This window comes from Lactuca virosa, chromosome 3, assembly GCF_052849685.1.
Source record: "Lactuca virosa cultivar CGN04683 chromosome 3, Lactuca_virosa_CGN04683_v6, whole genome shotgun sequence".
Lineage (NCBI taxonomy): Eukaryota > Viridiplantae > Streptophyta > Magnoliopsida > Asterales > Asteraceae > Lactuca > Lactuca virosa.
Window position 1 is genome coordinate 98,602,273 of NC_136428.1, and position 22,266 is coordinate 98,624,538.

The following is a 22,266-nucleotide window of genomic DNA, read 5'->3' on the forward strand; positions in this document are numbered from 1 at the left end:
GCTTTGTGCTGTAGGCCAACATACCCAGGGCGGACCGGATATTCCGAAGGCCCAGCGAGCGGTCCGGATAGGCTAAAGGCCCTAAGAGGGCGGACCAGACGTGCCGAGGCTCGGAGAGTGGACCAGGCCGACTAAAGGCCCGGTGTGGGCGGACCAGTCATACTGTAGACTCAGAGAGTGGACCAGGTGGATTGAAGGCCCGGTGCGGGCGGACCAATCACACTGTAGACTCGATATATATGGCTAGACTCGGAGGGTGGACCAGGTGGACTGAAGGCCCGGTGCGGGCGGACCAGTCACACAGTAGACCCGATGTGCATGGCTGTTCTGTATTATGATATGATTGATAAGTGTATGGTTATGTGGTTGGTATTTTGGGGGTAACTCACTAAGCTTTCGGGATTACAGTTCAGTGTATTGTTTCAGGTACTTCACGAGATCGTTGCAAGGCGAAGGCGTGATCGTACCGCTCCTCATGTTTTATGATTTATGTGATATGGTTCTGGGGGATACTCTGATGTTTAAACTATTTTGAAAACGAGATGTATGAACTTAATGGTTTTTGAATGAATTAAAATGTTTTAATTTGGCTCAAATTTTATGGGTGTTACAAGTATATACCAAATAAGTTATGGACTTAGACACCTTATTCAACAGACTCCCACTTAGATAAGTTTGATAACTGTATTTGCCTATATAGCTTCAGGAACCAACCGTCAATCGTAGCTCTCGAAAACTTTGTTGAACTATGAAGCGCCATTTTAGATAAGTGATCATATAATCATCTGCTCTCATGATATCAGCCGGAAAAATACATGGAACAATGTCTTACTTATTGTCCAACAGTTTGTTTCCCGATTTCCGATTTGTTTGACAAAGAACTTAATCGAACACATCAATTTAGTTATGAACGGGCCCGATACATAGGTCAAAACAAAATCATCGAGGGGCCTAGATATCACTTCTAATCCAAGAAGGAACAGATAAACTTCGACTCATATACTTGTTCTACTACCTGTTGAATTGTACACAAAGGCACGTTTTATAACATCAAGTTACTGATGCGTTTTCGTGCAATCAATGCACAAACAACTCATAGGCAACAACTCATATCTATAGGTTTGAAGACTTATATGATATTACCGTCTCACGATCACTCGAGATAAATTCCATGAAGTGATACAAGTGAGCGTGGGTTTATTCCAATACTCATAACTTATGAGCACTCATGAATGTTGTAGCAACCATTGCTATGCCTAAATACTTTTAGTCATCTACAAACTCAATTCATGACAATCTTGATTCATACCTACTTCCGACATATGACCGACTGTGGAGAATTGAATAAATTTATTATTCTGGAATTCAAAACATGCAAAGCTGAAACAATAGTAAATAATTGACAATGATAGCAACACCTTACTCATAAATAAATCACAACTTTTATTCATCATCAAACGTCGATTACATTTTACAAGTTTCAGTAATAACTATCTAATCCGTAAACTAATATCGTCCCTCAGCCCGATGCGCCTCGCATGCTGCAAATGCCTAACCCTCGTCGGTCCCTTCGTAAGGGGGTCCGCAGGGTTCTCATCCGACGATACCCTCTTTGCCACGAGGAGTCCTTCTTCTATCTTGTGTCTTGTGAAGTGATATTTTCTGTCAATGTGTCGGGATATGCCATGATCACTTGGTTCATTGGCTAAGGCAACCGCACTATTGCTGTCACAGAAAATCTCCATAGGCTCCTTAATAGCTGGTACAACTCCAAGGTCTCCGATGAAGTTCTTCAGCCATACCGCCTCCTTTGCCGCTTCAATCGTTGCTATGTACTCTGATTCACAAGTCGAATCAGCTACCGTCTCCTGCTTGGAACTCTTCCAAGTGATTGCCCCTCCATTTAGGGTAAAGACCCACCCAGACTGAAAGCGGAAGTTATCCCTATCAGTATGAAAGCTAGCATCACTATACCCTACTACTCTCAAGTCATCACTCCCACCAAGGGTAAGGATCCAATCCTTAGTCCTCCGCAGGTACTTGAGAATATTCTTTACCGCAGTCCAATGAGCCGTGCTAGGGTTCCCCTGATATCTGCTGACCATGCTCAAAGCGAAGGCCACATCAGGGCGGGTACAAGTCATAGCATACATGATCGAGCCAACAGCGGAATCATATGGTAGTTGACTCATCTCAACTATCTCAGTCTCTATACTCGGGCTCTGAGCCTCGCTCAGTTTGGCATTGCTTTGGATCGGTAATTCTCCTTTCTTGGAATTCTGCATGTTGAACCTTTTTCAACACCTTATCCAAGTAAGTGCTCTGACTAAGTCCAATTAGTCTTTTACTCCTTTCTCTTAATATCCTTATCCCTAGGATATAGGCAGCTTCCCCAAGGTCCTTCATAGCAAAGCACTTCCCAAGCCAGAATTTAACCTCCTGCAAGGTTGGGATGTCGTTTCCTATGAGTAGTATGTCATCTACATACAGTACCAAAAAGCTAAATATACTCCCACTAGCTCTAACATACACGCATGACTCATCTTCACTTCTCGAGAAGCCAAACTCTTTGACCTTTTCATCGAAACAAAGATTCCAGCTTCGAGATGCTTGTTTCAATCTATAAATGGATTTCTCAAGCTTGCGTACTCTATTAGGGTACTCTGCACTGACAAAACCCTCTGGCTGATTCATGTAAACATCCTCAGCCAACTTTCCGTTAAGGAAATCGGTTTTGACACCCATTTGTCATATTTCGTAATCATGAAATGCAGCAATGACTAGCATAACCCTAATAGACTTAATCTTCGCTACTGGTGAAAAAGTTTCATCATAATCAATACCCTGAGTCTGAGTAAAACCCTTCACGACCAGTCGCACTTTATAAGTGTGCACCTTCCCATCCATGTCGGTCTTCTTCTTGAAGATCCATTTGCACCCGACTGTCTTACGGCCTGGTACATTTTCAACCAAGTTCCAAACTTGATTGTCATACATGGACTGTATCTCGCTGTCCATAGCCTCCTTCCATTTAGCAGACTCCGGGCCTGCAATGGCTTCCTTAACACTGTTAGGTTCATCCAGATTTACCAGTGTACTATCACTGATAAATGTATCACCTTCCGTAGTGGTATGAAATCCATAATAAAACTCAAGTGTGTTCCTAACCCTTGTGGAACGCCTCAGAGGTACATACCCGTCAGGCGGATCAACAGGAGTTTCCTCCTCAGGTTCATTGCTAGTGTCTGAGGTTCCTTCACCAATTGACTCTTGAATTTCTTCAAGGTCAATTTCCCTCCCACTGTCTCCTTGGCTTATAAATTCTCTCTCTCGAAAGACCTCTCTCCTCGCCACAAAGACCACATTCTCACTGGGTCTGTAGAAGAGGTAACCAAAGGATTTATGTGGATAGCCGATGAAAATACACCTTTCACTTCGGGGTTCGAGCTTATCATGAGTCTCGCGCCTCACGAAAGCCTCGCAACCCCAAATCTTGATATGGTCCAAATTGGGAACTTTCCCAGTCCACATCTCATGAGGTGTTTTGGCAACCTTCTTTGTAGGGACTAGATTAAGGATGTGGGCGACAGTCTCTAAGGCATACCCCCAAAAAGAGATTGGTAGCGAAGATCGACTCATCATAGATCGAACCATGTCCAACAAAGTTCGATTAAGCCTCTCAGCCACACCATTCAGCTGAGGTGTCCTGGGAGGTGTCAATTGTGAGACAATCCCACACTCCTTAAGATAGTCAAGGAACTCAGTGCTAAGATACTCACCACCTCGATCAGATCGAAGCATCTTAATGTTCCTGCCCAATTGATTTTCTACTTCATGTTTAAACTCTTTAAACCTTTCAAAAGTCTCTGACTTATGTTTGATTAAGTATACATAACCATATCTACTAAAATCATCAATAAAAGTCACATAATAGCGATTGGTATCCCTTGTGGCGGTTTTGAATGGTCCATATACATCAGTATGTATAAGGTCCAACAAACCCTCACCCCTTGCACAAGTACCAGTGAAGGGTGATTTTGTCGTTTTTCCAAGTAGACAAGATTCACAACTATCATCCGACTTAAGGTCGAACGACTCCAAGACTCCATCCTTTTGGAGCTGGCCTATGCGTTTCTTGCTTACATGTCCAAGACGACAATACCACAAAGATGCTTTATCCAAGCTAGTAGAAGAATCAATACACAACACATTATTTCCTAAATTATCTACAACCGACACAGCTTCATATACACCATCACAAGGTAATGCTTTAAAATAAAGAACATTATTAAAGAAAGCATTTATTCCACCACATTCATTATCAAAAGAAAAGGTAAAACCTTGTTTGTACAAAGCATGAAAGGAAATAATATTTCTCGCCATTTCTGACGAGTACACACATTTATTCAAATCTAACTTTAACCCACTATTTAGCAACAAATTATAAACTCCAATCTTGGAAAGAGGTGAAGCCTTCCTATTCCCCATGATCAGGTTTATCTTCCCGTGCTCCACATCCTCACTTCTTCTTAGGCCTTGCAAATCAAAACATATGTGAATACCACATCATGTATCAAGCACCCAAGAGTTAGAATATGGTGAGTTATTAGACAATATAGTGTAAATACCTGCATGGGATGGTTTCACTTTCCCATCATTGACATCCTGCAAGTACTTAGGGCAGTTTCGCTTCCAGTGCCCCTTATTCTGACAGTAGAAGCAATCAGCATCCTTAGGGATGGTATAAGGAGTGATAGAACCACTTTTGGTTCCAGATGAGGAGCCTTCAAGAGACTTTCCCTTGGTACCCTTCGAAGGGTGCTTCGTCTTCTTCCCTTTGCCTTGCCCGATAGCCAAAACAGGGGTTGCTGTAGGAGTAGGAGTAGCAACCGACTTACTTTTAAGACCACTTTCGGCGGTCTTCAGAAGTCCTTGAAGCTTACTGAGTGTAACTTCCTCCTTGTTTATGTGGTATGTAATGAATTGATCATAACACGAGGGTAAGGAGTGCAAAATGATATCAATTGCGAACTCCTCTGGGAAGTTCACATTCAGTTTAGTAAACAGTCCACATACCTTTGCATTTTCTGCATGTGGCCTGTGATTGGTTCGCTATCCTTCATACGATTTGTTATCATGGAGGAGATTATTTCATACCGCTCTTGACGAGCACTCTGATGGTACCTTTCCATCAGATCCTGATGCATCTCAAAAGGGTAATAGTCCTCATAGGACTTTTGGAGTTCGACTGTCATCGTGGCCATCATAATGCATGCCACTTTAGTGGCATCTCTCTCATGTGTCCTGTATTCAGCGATCTCCTCAGCAGTAGCAGTGGACTCATCAAGCTCCTTTAGCTCCTTATCGCGGACATATTCCTTGTCCTCATAACGAGTAACCATTCTGATGTTCCGGATCCAATCCATGAAGTTGGAACCATCAAAGATGACTCTCCCACAAAGGTTCATGAGAGAGAAGGAGCTAGTAGGGTTAGAGCCCGAAGCATTGTTGTTGGAAGACATCTGAAAAGAAGAAAACAAGTTTAGATTAGATATATCGAATCCTTAATAAGACACCCAAATGTAATATTAAGGCTAGGATCCAACACAATATATTATAACTTAGAAGAGGGATGCCGTAATCTAAGCTATAACATATTTGAAGGTAGGTGAATGACGATTCACCAATTTCCACCATGAAAAAGAAATGAATTATTAGGTTTTAATTGGTTTTGAAATTCCTAGATTCTTTTGAGATTCATTGAACTTTTCAATGGCATGTTTCAATCTCGATTGTGCCCTTCAAGTTTTGTGACTGGGATGCCGAGGATCACAAAACAAGGTGTGAATAACCATGCAAATTCACTTGGTACCCTTAATATTATCACCTAATCAATGTGCCGGTTAACCACACGCGCTCCACTGATCTATGATAAACATTAAGTCACCCTTCGTGATCCTTACTAGTCCAAGTTAGTGTGCCGGTTAACCACACACGCTCCACCAACGACTTGGTAAGGTACAAAGTGTGAATTTCATGGGTTAGCACCATTTTCACATTTTCCTAAAGTAACTAAGATTGAGAATTTATAAAAACATTTAGTTACTTTATAATAATCATTATACTTTTAATGAGAATTTAAAGTCATTGTCCTACCCGTTCGGCTAACGACCCTCCACCGATCAAGGAAGCGGTGGGTGAGAATGGACACCCATTAAGCTGCCATTTTATAGGAAACAACCTTATACCCCCCTTATAGACCGGCTTCGTGAATGAGGCCTACTAACGGTAAAACGACTTAATCTTATACATATATATAATTATTAACCATTAATGTTATAAATAGTATAAGGGTTGAATTTTAACTTTTAAAACTCTAAGGGTTGGAATTAAAGTATATTAAAGTGTGTGCAACTTTACAAATTCCAAAACTTGAGGACAAGTTTTGAAACTATTCAAAACTTTTCATTTCATAACTTATGAATTAAAGGTTCATAAAAATGAAGACTCTTCATTTTCATGTAACTTATGTGTTTTAAATGTGCATAAAAGAAAGTGACCTTTGGAAATCCATAACTTGAGGACAAATTATGGACTCCATTAAAACACATAAATGATCAAGAATTTATTAATAAACAATTTAGCAAATAATTCATATGATCTAACAATAATTCATAAGAACATGAATATCATATCAAAATTTCAAGAACATATGAACACATATAAACATGGAATCTTGATATTGGCCATTGTAAATGGATTAGCACAAATATTACACCATCTAAAACAAGTTTTAAAACACCAAAACAGTTTAGGATAATGTTTCTAGTCCATTTCCAACAGCAAAAGTTGAAAATCTGCACTCTGCCTAGCCAACTCGTCGAGTGCATGAACTGACTCGCCGAGTTGGTTGAAGTTTCGCTTGGACTCGTCGAGTCCCCCCATGGACTCGGCGAGTCCCCTGTGCAGACATCAAATACTTTGACTTTTTCAGCTATTTTGCATCAAGTATCAACAAACAAGCCTAGGCTCTGATACCACTGTTGGGTTTTGAGCATTCTAACACTCCTAAGGTGTTCATGCAACCCTAGAAACCTTGGATCTATGTTTGACTAAAATACATGCAAAATAATTTTTCCAAGGTTCATAACCTATCTAGCCTGGCATGGGGTACTTATAAACATAAAAGAAGCTAGAAGAATTACATACCTTTAGTAGTGAGTTGATTCCTTAGGAGTTTGAGAGCCTAACACCAATAATGTGAATGCCTCAAATGGAAATCACAAAACACCACAAACTTGGAAAACTTTATGAGAGAGTATAATAGCTTCTAGAAATCTTCCACTCTTATGCACACACACATAGTGTCATTTCAAGCACCACAAGCCTCTTTATATAGTGCAGATGATTAGGGTTATGAACCATGTAAACCCTAATAACCCATGTCTTTTCCTTTTCCAAGGATCCATGGGTTAAAAGCTCAATGGATCATCCATGGACTCCCATGCAAGCTTAGCCCATTACCAAATGAGTATTAACCCACACTATATAAATATAATAACCCATATTTAATTAGTCACCTTTTGATCACTAAATTAATTCATAATTAATGTAAGATCAATAATAATTAAATAATATGATTTCATATATTAATATATTATAACTTATAATATGTTAATAAGTCATAAACATACTATTCTCATAATATTATCCATATAAATAGTTCGGGTGAAGTGAAACCCAAATGGACCATGTCGGGTCGGGTCAAGTATATACCAAATAAGTTATGGACTTAGACACCTTATCCAACAGGTTGGGGAAGCCCACAACACACCTTCTTAGTCAAAATCAAAGATCCAATTGAAGCAATTGAACCCAAGAAGTTGATTAGCCTTAAGAATGAAGGAATCCCTAATTCCTAGAGGATGTCAATGCTTACACATCCATAAAGGAGTTATGATTCATAAGCTAGAGATGATTTCTACCATCATAAAGACCTTGTTCTAAGTAAATTCAATGATTCAATGCTAAACCAAAGAAATAAACGAATAATTGCTTATTCAAGTACCAAGCTCATGATCAAAGCATTAAACATGCATAGGAAATATGAACTAGAATCATAGACATAAGATAAATGATAAATAAACATGAATCCTTCAAAAACCCACAAACATTCAAAGGTTTTAGCCAAGGCTAACCAAAATAGAGAATTTAGCCACTCATGGGAATAAAATAACAATCACAAAAGTCTAATTGCATAAAGAAACTACCAATAACTTGGAAAGATGAAAAGAAATGAGTCTCAAGCTCCAAAATCGCCTTCTTCTGGTCTCCAATGGTGTAAAATTGAAGTGATAGCTGAAAGATCCAACCCCCAAGGTAAATGGCAAGCCAAATGACCAAAATGCCCAAAACTGGGCAGTTGCGCGGGTACCCGCGTACGTGAGAATCCACCCGCGCAAATATTGCTAAAATGCTATTGGCTCATTTTTCCTCCACTAACCATTCCACAACCTTGGGACAGTACATAAACAATCATTTTCAGTTGGAGATCAATTTAAAAGTAAAAAAGAATTAAAGGAGGCAATTGATGTGCATGCACTAGAATCAAGAAGGAATCTTTTCTTTTAAAATAATGACAATGTAAGGCTTAGGGCACAGTGTAAAGGAGTTGTACCTGTCACCAATAAAGGCCAAGTGGGTAGTCAAGCTACCACTTCAAAAAGAAAAGGTAAAGAAGTACAGACACAAAAAGTAACATGTGGTTGGTATATTCACGCATCTAGGTCAAATCCTGAATCTGACTGGTTTATAAGGACCTTAAACCAAACTCACACATGTTTGCAAACAAGGAAACTCAGGGCTTGTACTGCTTCTTTAATCATCAATAAAATCCTTGATCAAGTTGAGGCAAATCCAGATATACCTTTGAGAGCCATACATGATCACTTTCAAAAGACTTATCAGGTGGGTATTTCGATGGACAAGGTGTTTAGGGCAAAGGATAAGGCAAGAAAGCATGTAACTGGGGACTACACAAAGCAGTATGAACTGTTGAGGGACTATGTTCTCGAACTTCAAGCTACCAACCTAGACACCACAATGAAAATAGATGTATGTTCTGAGCCTAAATCTGCTTCCTTAACCAGTCAGTTTAGAAGAATTTATGTGTGTTTGGGTCCACTGAAAAAAGGTTTCAAGGCATGCCTTAGGGACTTATTAGGTTTTGATGGTGCCTTCATGAAAGGACCATTCCCAGGGCAGGTCCTTTCAGCAGTTGGTCTTAATTCCAATAATGGAGTTTACCCATTAGCATATGGGATTGTTGAGTCTGAAAACACAGCAAGCTGGAAGTGGTTTTTAGAAAACCTTGGGATGACTTGGACCTTGGAAGAAACTCAAATTTTACTTTCATAAGTAACAGGTAAAAGTTAAATCAAATTTATACATTTGGACATTTAAGATGTGTGATTTTTAATTAATTCTAATTATTGACAATTGATTCATGTAGGGTTTATAATGTGCAGTTGATCAGTTGTTTCCCAATGCTGAGCATAGATATTGTATCATACATATTCATGACAATATGAGAAAGAGGTGGAGGCGAACAGAGTATAAGGACCACTTATGGAGGTGTGCATCAGCTACCACCATTCATGAGTTTGAACATTTGATGAAGGAGTTTAGTCAGTATGATAAGGAGGCATGTGAATGGTTGAATCAAATTCCTCCTCCACATTGGGCAAGGAGTCATTTTTCAGGTAATTCTATATATTCCAATTTGGTCCTTATGTCTTTCACTTTGTGAACTCTTTTACTTGTATGTTAATTATATTAATAGTTTTTAAATGGTAATGTACAACAGGAAGAGCAGTTTATGATGTGTTGATATCAAACATGAGTGAAGTGTTTAATGGGAAGATAGACAAAAGAAGGGAGAAACCTGTCATTGGATGTTTAGAATACATAAGGGAGTATCTAATGAAGAGGATATGCAATGTCATGAAGGAAATGAAAAAGGCTTAAGGTCCACTAACACCCACAACAACACACATCCTAGCTGCAAGAAAAACAGTTGCTTCACAATAAATTACTAGGTGGAATGGGGGAGACAAGTATCAAGTCACAAGAGCTTTACAGGATCAGCATGTGGTGGATGTTAGGAGCCAAACATGCACTTGTAGAAAATGGGAATTAATTGGAATTCCATGCAGACATGCAATTGCAACTCTGAATGGATTGATTAAAGACCCAGAGGTTGAGCTTGACATTTACAAATAGGTTCACAAGGTGTATTTTCTAGAGACATGGAAAAAACTTATTCATTTAAGGTGGAGCCAATTAAGGGGAGATCCATGTGGCCCAAAATTGAATGTCCCACAAAGCTAATCCCTCCTCCACATCGCACTTAGGTGGGAAGGCCTAAGAATAAAAGAAGACAAAGTGAGGGTGAAAGGTTAAGCAAAAAGCAGAGGGCAAGTGAAGGTGATGGAGTGAATGCTACACAAGAAGGAGGTTCCCAAAGACCAACAAATGATGTAGTACAGAAGCTATCAAGGAAGCATATCAGTGTTACTTGTAGCAAATGCAAGAACAAAGGACACAACTCTAGGACCTGTAAAGGGCAATGTGGGAATCAGTCCAAGAAGTAATGTGTCATGCATGGGGTTTTCTGTGATTTTGGTTGGTTATGAAAACTTGGTTGTTATGTTTACACTATTTTGTTGAAAACTTTTGGTTGGTTGTTATGAAAACTTGGTTGTTATATTAGGTATGGTAATGTGCCCCTTTTGGTCATGTTTAGAATCTTTGGTTGTTATGTTTAGAAACTTTGGTTGTTATGTTACAAATCTTAATGAAATGTGCATTTTGGTTATGTACAATTGGTTCTAATGTATACATTTTGGTAATACCTTCATACCATTTCTATTCATGTATTAAGTTTGATATATTCATACCATTTTGGTAATACATTCATATCATTACACTTATAGCATACCATACATATATCATTAACATCAAAAGTCACTACAAACATGATCAAATAAAATTACAAAAAAATGACCATTTTTTCCCTACTAATACCCTTCACAGACCAAAACATGATAACTTTAACCCCTACACAGACCAAATACAGAAGATAACAATCACAAAAAAACCAACTTCCAAACAGGTACATTTTCAGCTTCAAATTGTCATCCTTCAATGCTTTGCAATTTGCCACCAACATGTTGTTCCTGCATATTAGTCCATTGCATTGATCCTCTAGCATGTTCACACTTGTAACCAACTCATTGCATTGTTCTTGCACTGAATTCAAATTTCTTAGTAAACCAGGTATGATGGCTTTAGCCCTAGCGCACATTGGGGGATCAAGCCACCCGATAAACCCACAAACGGAATCATTCATAGGACATGCAAAAAATCTCCTTCCTGGATTCATAGGGGTCCAAGACATTTTCACCACAACAAGTTTTCCACAAAAACATAGAACCATTATTGTTGTAAAAAAGCTCAAGAAGAAGAAGGGTAGAAAAAAGAGACGTTGGGGAAGAAGATAGCAACAATGGGGATCTTTAAAAGGAATTAAGCCAAAAAAGGTTTATGCAAAAATGGTCCCTTACATATGAAATGACGGATATACCCTCATGTGTGAGGCACATGAGGGTGTTAACAGGTCCTTTTTAACGGGAGTTAAGTCCGGGGACCAATTCCACATACAAACCACTCTAAAAGGACCATGAATCCAAAAAACTCGGGGTTTGGACTAAAACCCCAAAAATTTGCATACCATAGGAACCATTTTTGCAATTTTGTCAGAAAGTTATCATCTTTGAAAAAGTTTTTAGATGATTATTTCAAATAGCTCATATGAGGATTTACAGTTCAACCTATTAGTCGGTTGTAGAGTGTTAAAAATTGACATAGGAGCTTGACATAATTTCACAGAAAAACCGGATACGAGAACTACCAATGAAGAGTTGGGTTGTGATGTTGGAATGGATCAAGATTGTATTTCTACTTTTAATTATCTATAGAATTGTTTGGTTTTCTTGATAGGAGACTCTTGTGTTTATATTGATATTTGCTTTTATAGACTTGTAATTAGAGCAAACTCTTATATGTATCCAGAAAAAGTCTTAGGTAACCCTGTAAAGGAAGACATTAGAACAATCCTAATATAATAGAGATTTTCTTATAGCTATCATAAAAACTAAAAACATACCAAGGTTATCTATTCTGTTAATGTGAAGGGTATCTTAGTCAAATCTAAACAATGGATAAAGAACAAAATACGTGGCATCCAATGGGAAAAGCTATATCCTCATTTCCCTACATGCAAATGAGAGGTCCAAACTTTCCAAAACTCAAAATAATCAACTGCTTCGTCACTCCACCATAATCATATACACCGCCACTCACTCACATCATCCATCGGTCGATACAGAAAGTCAATGTCACTACTCAAAATCAGAAGAATCTCCACCACACAACACGGTAGTCCTCCCACAGCAAATCAATCCAACCAGCAAGTTCAAAAAGCGTCAGGGTGATGAAGCTCACACTCATTTCACTCGTCAACCACAACCAATTCGTTCTCCAATTTCAAGTTTTCTGAAATGGCGAGACCAGTTTCCATTGAAGTATGGAACCCTAATGGCAAATACAGAGTTGTTAGCACAAAATCCATGCCGGGTACACGCTGGATTAATTTACTGGTTCAACAAGATTGTCGTGTTGAAGTAAGTAGTTTGATTAATCTTCCAATTTTGATCAATTTCAAATTGGATTTTCTACATGTCGATCGATGTTTTTTATGTTTCAGATATGCACAGAGAAGAAAACGATATTATCTGTTGAAGACATCATTGCTTTGATTGGAAATAGGTGCGATGGAGTTATCGGCCAGGTAACGTTTCGTAATTCAGATTGCTTTTTGTTTATCGGCGCTTGTATTTCCACTTTAATTTGGGGTTTTTTGGTGATTCTGGATTCTTTAGAGTTGCTATGAATCTGGAAACTGATTTGTTTTGTTGAATATGTGTGAATTTTGGGTTTTAGTTGACTGAAGATTGGGGGGAGACATTGTTTTCAGCATTGAGCAAAGCAGGTGGAAAAGCTTTCAGCAACATGGCTGTGGGTTACAACAATGTTGATGTCAATGCAGCAACCAAGTATGGTGTTGCTGTTGGAAACACTCCTGTGAGTTCATACTTCATAATCATATCAATAATATAAGTATAAGTTTTTATTATTTTTCAGAAAACCAACAATCGGAATTAAAACTTCAAAAATTATGATTTATGCATAGGGTGTACTTACAGAGACCACAGCAGAGTTAGCAGCATCACTTTCACTTGCTGCTTCAAGAAGGATAGTTGAAGCTGATGGGTTCATGAGAGCTGGCCTATACGATGGATGGCTTCCACATCTGTAAAATCTCATATTTACCCTTCACCAAAACCAAAACATTTTCTCCTTTATTGAATTGTTTAAACAATTACTCTTTATTAATTTGTTGCAGGTTTGTGGGGAATTTGCTTAAAGGACAAACTGTTGGTGTGATTGGAGCAGGTCGTATTGGATCTGCATACGCTAGAATGATGGTAAGAGTTGGAATTTACAATCTTACCCTTTTGTGATTAAACTAAACTTGAAAAAGAAAAACATTTGGTTAATTATCAGATTGAAGGATTCAAGATGAACTTAATTTATTATGATCTTTACCAAGCCACACGTCTAGAGAAGTTTGTTACAGCTTATGGTCAATTCTTGAAAGCCAGTGGCGAAGAACCTGTCACATGGAAACGCGCATCATCAATGGATGAGGTTCTTCAAGTAGCTGATGTCGTAAGTTTTTCCATAATTACCCCTTCACATTTATTTTAATATTTATATCTATTTGATGTTATTGTTTGGTTTTGTTATGATGATTACAATTTACATAGATAAGTCTACACCCAATATTGGACAAAACCACATATCATCTCATCAACAAAGAACGCCTCTCGAAGATGAAAAAGGTAAAATCCGTAATTTCACATTTTTTTAAAACGTGAAATTACAAGTATGTCCTTGTAAGGCTAATTGAGTCGAATCTGAAATATAGGAAGCAATCCTTATAAACTGTAGCCGAGGACCTGTGGTTGATGAAGAAGCTCTTGTGGAGCATTTGAAGCAAAATCCCATGTTTCGAGTTGGGCTTGATGTTTTTGAGGATGAACCATACATGAAACCTGGGTTAGCTGACATGAAAAACGCCATTGTTGTCCCTCATATTGCTTCTGCATCAAAGGTAAATACGTTTTTTATATTGTTTTTATTTAAATCATGGATATTTTTATTTTATCATATGTTTGTTTATGTTTATGCAGTGGACTCGTGAAGGAATGGCCACACTAGCTGCCCTGAACGTATTGGTATGCAACTTTTAAGTACATATGATAACAATGTGCTTTATTTAATTACAATTATGTTTATAGTTTGAAACGAATGAGATTTGTAACTTTGTTTTTGCATTTTGTTGAAAATATATATATATATATATATATATATATATATATATATATATATATATATATATATATATATATATATAGGGAAAAATCAAAGGGTATCCAACCTGGTCAAACCCAAACCAAGTAGACGCTTTTTTGGATGAGAACTCACCACCTCCATCAGCATGCCCAAGCATTGTCAATGCAAAACAACTAGGTAAGTAGAAAGAGTATATAAAAATTTATACAAAATGCATTGACATAAATTACAACTTATTATACATAATTATTATCGAATACGTACAGGACTACCTGTTTCGAAACTCTAAAGATGGGCAATGATTCTCTTGGATGACACTGCATATGTATTCCGTTGATTACTGTCTACATGTATATTGCTTATGCTCACTACTCTATGTATATTTGCAATGTGCAAGTGGAATTGCATTCAATATGTATTGTGGTTTGTATCAAGTTTGCTTTGATTCTTGAGGCAAGTTGATATTGTATTATCATACAATACGAGTAATGGTGGACTCCTTAGTCTTGGTCTTTTTCAAGAAAATAGCAACCTGAACGAATATGACTATTGTTCATGTTCGTTCATTTAACTAAACGAACGAGAATTTGTGTTCATGTTCGTTTATTTATTAAATAAATGAACTTTCCGTCGAACAGTTTACAACAGTTTGCTAAAAATCTGATTCGTTTATAGCCCGAATAACTCCTAATAGTTGAACAAAACAAACTAGTATTGTAACTATTCTAGTTACATTGGTGTTACCCATTCTTGTAAACACCTAAAATAAATCCACATACCAACATCAAATTCTTTTTCAAGTGAAGTTATAGCACATTATCATTATTATTTGTCCTTTATATTTAATAAATTCGCAATGTGGGGGTAATTATTGTACTTTTGAGTTCAAGACATGTGCTAAAGTTGGGTTATTCGGAGGAGAATAACTTATTAGAGGGAAGCATAAGAAGGCCACTAACCTTAATATTGGTCTGTTTTGTGTGTTTGGTCAATCAAGAGCAACGGGAAGTGGTGAAATTTGATTTTCCGTGCAATTAAGAGCGATGGAATTATGTGTGTATAGTGTATTAGAATTCAGTATGCAGAAAGCATCAAATTCCTAGTGAATTAGAGGTAAAAAAATCTCACCTACGGACCCTAGCCAATTTTCTTAGAATTCAGTATGCAGAAAACATCAAATTCAGTATGCAGAAAACTTGATTGGTGTGTTATGGATTTGTGGATTTGAGCATACTTGGGTGTGAGTAATAGGTAAATAATATTGGAGATTGCTTTGATACTGCTATATGATACCCAAATTGATGTAAAACCCCACCCCATTCACTTATAAGTCAAAAGGGGTTAAGTTTTTTGGATTTTCACAATTTTTAGAAACGAATGTGATATTTTCACTTATCATTTTGATTCATCCGGTTAAAAAGAATATGTTTGGAATTTTATGTCCCTTGTCATGTTCCTCTCTATTCAATTAAAATGAAGGTATAGATATCAAATCATGAAACAAACATGATAATCCCTATGTAGTGGACAAGATGTCAATAACTATGATACGACCTCACAAAAGGCAGTGACCAAGTCATACGACACCTCATATAGTATTGGTATCATGCGTAGACCATACACTGCTTGTTTTGCATGCAAAACAGGATTTCTATCCAAGATGGTATGTCCTTACGAGAAACATGAGTGTTTGTTTCAATGAACATGTTCAATCCAGTTTAAATAAAATGAACCCAAATTGATGTCAATTTTTAAAGATTCATATAATCCGAACTAAGATTAAATTCGTTTTAGACCAATCAAATAATGACTTGGTTGGATTGATTTTTACGGTTCCGTTTTCAATAGTATGCTACATTTCAAATATAAGTTTTTTTTATACACCCTCTGAATTCCCCTTCTTAACCCCCCCTCCCTTTTTGTCTTTTTCTTCTTTTTTGTCTTTTTGTTTTTTTGTGTTTTTAATATTTTAATAAATTCGTAATATTATTTTTTTCGTTTGGACTATATTTTTGTTTTTTTTGTTTTCATTATTTTTCATAAATACATATTATTATTATTATTATTATTATTATTACTACTACTACTATTAAGTCAATGTCATTGACCAAGTCTGACAGTTAGACAAAGTCGATAGACATTAGATTTGCAAATGAATTGGCTTAAGCACTCTTAGTTTAGTTTGTTTTAAACCTGAGAACTTAAAGCAATATAAGTGTTAATTCGATTTGGCGATTATTATGTGGAGATCTTAATATATGATGGATTCAGTTATTTCAGTTAGCTTATCAATGTGTTCGCCTTTTGCATGTTTGGAGCCCACTTCCCGAGTATTAATTTACTCAAACGTCCACAGTCGGTCATACTCCTGGAAGTAAGTAGTGATTCAAGACTGTCATGAGTATTAGTGGATTGTCCATAGTGATTGGACATAACATAGAGATTGTGCTAACACTCATGAGTGCTTAATAGAGATTTAAGTATTGGACCAACCCGCGCTTAGAGATTACTTCATGGATCTAGTCATGAGTAATTCTAAGACGATAATATCTTCTATTTTTCAAACCTAGATACATGTCGGGTTTAGCTCTAAGATTCTGTTATGCATTGGTCTACTCCAACGCTATCCGTAACTGGTAGTTATAAAGGGCATGTCCATGTGTGACATGATGAAATAGACAAAAACTATGTAGTCAAAGTTTATTTGTTCATTCTGACTTAACAGGAGAAACGATATCTATGAGCCCCTCGATGATTTGGTGTTGACGTCTAAAGTGCTTGGCCGAGCCCTGACTGGAATTGATGTGTTCAATTTAGTAGTTAGATGCAATCGTCACAAATCTATATCGGGAAACATAATCTTGAATTCTAAGATTGACAATTATCCATGTCTCGAATTCATACAAATATCATAGAACGAAGGGATAGTTGATCACTTATCTAAGGGTTGAATCTTGATTAGGTCAAGAGTTCGGTAGTTGCATTGGATGACTAACTCTCTGTTGATTATTGGAGAAATATTGGTCCTCGTATAGTTGATGACTTGTCCAAGTGGAAGACTGTTGGAAGAGTGTCCAAGGTCATTAAATATTGGTAATATTTCTAATAAAAACAGGATCCTTTTGGGTTGCTCTCAAGACCCAAATTGAGTAGAATAAATAAAGGAGAAATTTGTTTATTAATTATTATGGTTAATAATTAATTAGAAACTAATTGGAAATATATTTTGGGGATTAATTAACAGTTTAATTAATCAAAGCGTTGAATATTCATTAATCGATAGTTGGTTAATCAGGAATGTTCCAGAACCTTTATGAAATTAGGGTTGGATGAAAATCACTCCATCCCACAAGGGAACGAAGTGAAATTCGTTGTTGGCCTCCTATCCCACATATGAAGGAGTACAAAACCTAAGGAGGGATCCAATGCTATAAATATAGGGCCTTATGGATTTCATTCTTCCTTGCACCTTGGCTTGAAGTTTCGCCAACCCTTCTTCCTCCCCCTCTTAGGGACGATTTCTAACTCGCTTTGGGTTTATGAAATTGACCCTTCTCCTAGTTATTTTTTATTCCACTCTTTGGTGTCATTGGGCGTGATACCATTAGAGGGATTCTGGTTTGGGTCCTCTCATCCAAGCAACTTCATGGAGGATCAAGATCGCAAGCATGGAGATCAAGGGCTACATAAGAGGTATGTTTTTCTTTTTTGTATTTTGTTTTCTATGGTAGATGTAATTAGCATGAAACCATAGATCCATAGGTTGCATGTACATTTAGGTATATCGTAGTTTCAATTTTTCCGCTACCTAGTTTAGAGTGTATTTGATGCATAGAAAACCCAACAGTGGTATCAGAGCCATTGGTTCATGATTACATTCACCCTAGATCCATATTTTTTGTAAAAACTTGTTTGAAATTGAATGAAAGAAGAATGACTGAAAAATTCGAAATTGATAAAACCTTCATTCGCAACTCACGATGTGAGAGCTTGATGCTCACGACGTGAGCCCGCCGAATTTAGGGCTTCCTTAATTTTTCATTTTTCAAATTTGAAGATTTATTAAATATGGATAAATACCAAATTTAAAATGTTTTAAATATGGAAAATAATAAATATTATTTAATAGAGATTTGAATTTGAATATTTATTTATTATTTAAATAGTGAATTTTAATATTTAATATTATTTTGAATATTAATCCCTTATGATTTATTAATTGTTACATTGCGTCCTCACAATTAATTAGAATTAATAATAGACAACTAAATTTAAAGAGTTTTAAATTTACCCCTTGTATTTATACATATTAGAATTGTATCTATTATATGTATGACAAAGTTACAACACGTGTCTTCGCATGTTTAAATGTTGACATTATCAGTCTTACCATGACTAGGCTCACCCATCCTGATGTAGGGGTTTAAGGAGGTTTCTATGATTCCTAATGAGGTTGGTTTTTTAATATGCTTCGTGCTTACCACCCTCACTTCCCTATTACATTTTGAGAATGGAGTTACCGAAAGGGTTTGATAGTGATAATGGTCAATCTAAAAGTATTATAAATACAAGTATAAAACAAAATCCTGTTTTATTAATAGAATGTGAGTCTCATATTATCCATGAAAATTGCACATTCTCTTTATATTCTGTTGATGGAGCTCGTGTGGTTAACCGACACATTAATCTAGAGTATAGTTGAGAATGATATGGAACTCGCGAATCTCAAGCGTAACTTGAGTCGGGGACGATGCAATTTTATATGGTTAATTCACAATCTATTTAATGTGAATCTTATGTTATCCATAAAAGTTTCACATTCTCTTTATAACTTGTTGATGGAGCTCGTGTGGTTAACCGACACGTCAATTTGAGAGTATAGGTAGAGAATGATGTGGAACTCGCGAATCTCAAGCGTAACTTGAGCCGGGGACCATGAGATTTTGTATGGTTGATTCACCATCTATTCAGTAATCCAAGGTGACCCCTTCATTAAATTTGAGATGAACATAACCCGATATTAACATGCCATTGATAGTCAATGAATCTCAAAGATCTAGGAATTTCATGGTGATCGAAATTGGCAAAGGGCTTTGCCTACCTAAATAACTTTATGGTGTTTTTACAACATCCCTTTACACATCATGGAGCCAAATATGGATCCTAGACTTCTTATTTAGGGTAATTATTTTCTAAGGATAAGTAAAACAAACTATAATGGAAATTGATATTGAATGATGTTTATAACCTTATCCACTAAAATCTACTGCTGTAAAACCTTTGAAAGGATTAGCTATGAGGATGATCAATCTTGTCAAATTCGTAGTTTGGGAATAGTTCTCATAAACAAAAAGAAAGATCATGTCTTTGATAAAGCTTTTCCTAGGTTACTCCAAACATTGCATTCTAATCTATTAGAAAGAGCAATCATCAAGTGTACGTTGTAAACTAACATATTGAAGTAAAATGGAATTTCCTTGTGTTAGGAGTTGGCTAGGGTTAGTCAATTAGCCGGCATGTCCATTTCCTCTGATTTTGATATGAACAACTTGGAATGCCCATGAATGAGTTGTGTAGCAAGTTGAGGTTTCCTTTTGAAACTAACATGGACAATCATAGAAACTCAAACTTCAAAACACTCCCATATTTTTACTATCATGAATAGAAGTGTCAAGAAGAAAAAAGCCAATTGCCCATGCATTAAAAGGAGATTAGTGTTGGTATACCTAATTTAGGCCCAAATACCAAGGACAAAGGAATACTTATTCTGAGACATGTTTTGATAGCAATTCGTTTCGATAACAAGAAAGGACTAAGAAAGCATACATGCCCAATATATATTTGAAGTTAAAGGACTAAAACATGGAGAAAGTAATTTGATCATGGATTACGAGCCCCTGCTACTATCCATAGGATCAAAAGACAACTAGTTCTCCTATGTTTGGTGTTCAATCAAATATATGGATTTATAATGCCATCAGAACATTACTTCTAAACCTTGAGTATTTTACTAAGGATTAAGTACTGCAATTTGCAAGAATGTGCAGTGATTAAAATGAAGTAAGAAGACTGAAACATGGAGAAGAAAATTTGATCATGAATGTCAATCCCTTGCTACTATTCATGGAATCAAAAGACAACTCTTTTCCCAAATGTTTAGTCTATGGTATTATAATTGAAATTGTTTATACTATGATTCATGAGATAGTTCTGACTTATTTAAATGTGGAGCATTCTAACATGTTAAAAGAAAGTCATGAAATCGATGAAGCTAGTATAGTAGCTATAGTTCAAAATTGATTCGAATATTTGAATAACGTGTATTATTGTGGTGCAAATATCTATTGAAATTAGTTTACCTAATGGATCGTTCAGATTGACCACAATATATACTAATTCAAATAAATCCAAAAGGTTTGGGTGAAGTGTATTTGTAGAATCGTAGTCTTGAATACAAAAATGAGAAACCATTACCAAGTATCCAATTGGATAGGAGTTTAGATATCATTTGACCTAGAGTCTCATGATAAATGCAAATCTTATTTATCAAGATAGATGATGAATACATCACTAGGTGATGTGAATATCTGTTGCAATTAGTTTGCACTAATGGACCGTTCAGATTAACCACAATACATGGTAAGACCAAATTCGTATGAACATGAGTCTGAAAACTTTCAGGTGTTCAGAGCTATCATAAAGCGAAGTTAAGAATCAACTAGGCAATAGGATTAGACACTTATAGTGAGAATCTTTGTCCAAAATTTAATGTATCATCTATGGAATTATGAAAGAGTCTCACGAGCTATCTCCACCCAAAACGCTACCACAAGGAGTGTTAGTTGGATAGAGAAACAAATCATTCGTTGATTTTGTACTAGATAAGTCACACTATGTTTGCTAACAATTCATGGACTGTACCATGAATAGTGTTATGAGAAGTCCTTTGCTCTTATACCAACTGAGAAGGTTCATGAAACACTTTATGGTATGTGAAGTGAGTTTCACACCTCACTTGTGCATATGGAAGTTTACGATTATGAGACTTATGCTCGTCGTGCAGCGCTCGATAATCTAGAACTTAGAACAGAGATGTGTTATCTTGTGGAGATACCATCAAGCATTTTGGATAATTGTTTAACAATCCTTTTGAGAACAAAGTTTATGTTGCTCGAAGGGAAGTCTTCCAAGAGAGGGAGCTGATATCCAAAAGGGCTAGTGGGAGCCATATTGATCTTGATAAGACTCAAAAGTCAACCAAGAAAGAACCTAAAGTTGGACCTAGCATTCAATTCGGGATTGAAAGAGCTATTGAGGAAATTAACATATTTCCACTTTTTCCTTATAGTTCTGATAGAGGATGTCATTCACCTAGTTATATAAGAATTTATATTACTGAGGTAAATGTGTCACTGGTATGGAGAAATAAGAGTATACCATCTATCGGAAGCTATGGTAGGCCCTAAAGGCTACAACATGGAAGGAGGAACCGGAGAGCGAGATTCAGTCCATGTGTGTGAAAACTTGGTAGATAAAGCACTTGGCCTTAACCATTAGGTATAAGTGGATCTTCAAGAAGAGACCAACATGGATAGGAACAGAAACATAATCAACCCAATTTAGGTTGTGAAGGATGTGTAAGCTTGAGAAGTTCATTTATGAATAAAATAAGCATCTTGCAAGTGGGATCATTATTTCAATGAGAAATTTCAAAGAGTTTGAATTTTG

General features: G+C 36.7%; 1 protein-coding gene across 1 annotated transcript; it reads left to right on the forward strand.

Moving 5' to 3' along the window:
• Positions 1 to 12,551: 12,551 nt before the first annotated feature.
• HPR (hydroxypyruvate reductase) lies at positions 12,552 to 15,114 on the forward strand. The gene is made up of 11 exons (XM_079085196.1): positions 12,552 to 12,743; positions 12,827 to 12,910; positions 13,063 to 13,203; positions 13,313 to 13,434; positions 13,526 to 13,607; positions 13,687 to 13,851; positions 13,950 to 14,024; positions 14,111 to 14,296; positions 14,376 to 14,420; positions 14,601 to 14,715; positions 14,805 to 15,114. Exons 1-11 carry the CDS (start codon positions 12,621 to 12,623, stop codon positions 14,825 to 14,827), a joined length of 1,161 nt encoding a protein of 386 aa, XP_078941322.1. The 5' UTR covers positions 12,552 to 12,620; the 3' UTR covers positions 14,828 to 15,114.
• The last annotated feature ends 7,152 nt before the right edge of the window (positions 15,115 to 22,266 follow it).

What these genes read in the sequence shown, in the direction of transcription:
- HPR (XM_079085196.1), top strand. Translation starts at nt 12,621, where the DNA reads ATGGCGAGACCAGTTTCCATTGAAGTATGGAACCCTAATGGCAAATAC. An exon ending in GCGATGGAGTTATCGGCCAG is followed by an intron (nt 12,911 to 13,062) that starts GTAACGTTTCGT and finishes TTTGGGTTTTAG; the next exon opens with TTGACTGAAGATTGGGGGGA. An exon ending in TTCTTCAAGTAGCTGATGTC is followed by an intron (nt 13,852 to 13,949) that starts GTAAGTTTTTCC and finishes CAATTTACATAG; the next exon opens with ATAAGTCTACACCCAATATT.